This window comes from Etheostoma spectabile, chromosome 7 (assembly GCF_008692095.1).
Source record: "Etheostoma spectabile isolate EspeVRDwgs_2016 chromosome 7, UIUC_Espe_1.0, whole genome shotgun sequence".
NCBI lineage: Eukaryota > Metazoa > Chordata > Actinopteri > Perciformes > Percidae > Etheostoma > Etheostoma spectabile.
Genome location: NC_045739.1, coordinates 7,819,076 through 7,820,808, shown reverse-complemented (window position 1 = coordinate 7,820,808; position 1,733 = coordinate 7,819,076). Strand labels below are relative to the sequence as shown.

General features: G+C 46.0%; 1 protein-coding gene across 1 annotated transcript in view; it reads left to right on the top strand.

The window, feature by feature from the left end:
- The first annotated feature begins 482 nt into the window (after window positions 1–482).
- Window positions 483–1,733, top strand: part of si:ch211-117c9.5 (sodium- and chloride-dependent creatine transporter 1) — a 14,982-nt gene continuing 13,731 nt past the window's right edge. Inside the window, exon 1 of the mRNA XM_032520810.1 lies at window positions 483–1,143. Within this exon, the coding sequence (XP_032376701.1) occupies window positions 1,113–1,143 (31 nt within the window). The 5' untranslated portion in view covers window positions 483–1,112. The remainder of the gene's footprint in view (window positions 1,144–1,733) is intronic.

The following is a 1,733-nucleotide window of genomic DNA, read 5'->3' as shown; positions in this document are numbered from 1 at the left end:
CCCCCCCCCAGTGCATCTATGGAAATTCCCCCCCTATCTGAAAGAACTACTCGCCCCTCTAACTACAACTCGATCCCTCCATTCAACAAACTCAACCCGCCTCCTTCACCCCAAGACTATGGGGGATCTTCTGTTCTGCCGCTCCTCGGATCTGGAATGCCCTCCTCGACCATCTGAGGGCACCTCAAACTATACCTTGAGAAAATTGAGACTTTGAGCACTTTGAGATTTACTCCTAATGTAAGTGCATTACAAATAAAGTCTATTATTATGTATTATTGTGTTTGGGGGCCACCTGGAGACCCTTGGTGCGCCTGGGGCCCTGTAAACCCAAAGTTCCACCACTCGGTCCCATTCGTCAGAGTAAAACGCCACCGGACAGTGCTTCTTTCGGGGCATTAATCTGCAGGTATTTGTGACTTCAGGTCAAGGACGTATGCAGTGTAATAAACCCATCCTAGTCACTCTTCTCATTTAGACTGAGCGGTGCTGCTGATGCTGTGCGCACCGCACTGTGCTGGCTTCAGCCAATCACGTCAGCCGACGGCGGGAGGAGGCGGGGGGAGGGCCCGTCACAGCTAACTGACCGTGTAGCAGATCACATTCTTCGTCCGTCAAACCACTGCATCGCGTAAAGGTTCATGGACTTCTAACTGGACTGTTCATACCCAAAAAAAAAAGCTCCACCCTAAGGCGCAGTATCATTTTCATTTAACTGTTATCCATGAGATTCTTCAGGCTTACCTTCAAGTGTTTCGTCGACTGCTTTTGAATCTCCTTTGTCAACGGCTGAACTGACCGCGGCGCTTTGTGAAATTTTCCATCTCTTGGCTGAGCTGAGGGGTCCCAACGTGTGATCATCACAAAAACTGCGATTTCTTATTTTTATTTCGATAAGGCGAAATAACAATCTCAGTAAATCCAAAAGACAACTGGAGCCCTGCATACCAGGCAACATCTCTCTGGTTGCCCCTCTGAGCCCACCGGGGTGCCTTGCTAGCCAGGCACATTCATCAAACTTCAGCAGCCCCGGGCTCAAACCACCAGCCAGCTCGCTTTGCAAAATAACAACAACAACAAAAAGATTTGGTTTTGTGCAGGTACCCTACGACATGTCACCAGAGTTGAAAGAGAATAGCCAAGGTGAGTGTGACGTGTGACCTTCAATGCTTAATTATGACTCAGTAATCAACCACAGGCACTAACGTTAGCTAAGACATATCAACACAGCAGGCTATTCTGATGAATTAGAGCATGCCTACCTCAGCCACTGCTGTGACCGTAGCCTATTCTTTATGGATGAGAGCAGACCCACACACTTAACTGCGCCTAACATGCAGCCATCTCACCACAATATAAGGATTTATCAATACACACTTTTTCACCAGAGCTGACTCACCTGCACAGAAGTTATTTTGAAGCTTAATATGGTGCTGAACAGTTGTCACTCCTGGTGAATATAGAACAGAAGATACTCTGTCATTGTCAGGTTTTACGTCACTATCACGACCATCATTATTTTGTAAAATTAGGTGACTCGTGTGCACTTATCTAGCTGTGTATTTTTGACATAAATGCCCAAGAACAATTGCTTTTTGTTGTTGTCACAAGCTAAAAAGCAATCTGCTTGCATTCACTTTAAATAATCACATGTTGTGTGTAGCCATTTCCTCACACACATTATCCTAAACCACAGGTGTCTTCTTATAAAGTTGCTCTATAGATGCTGACAC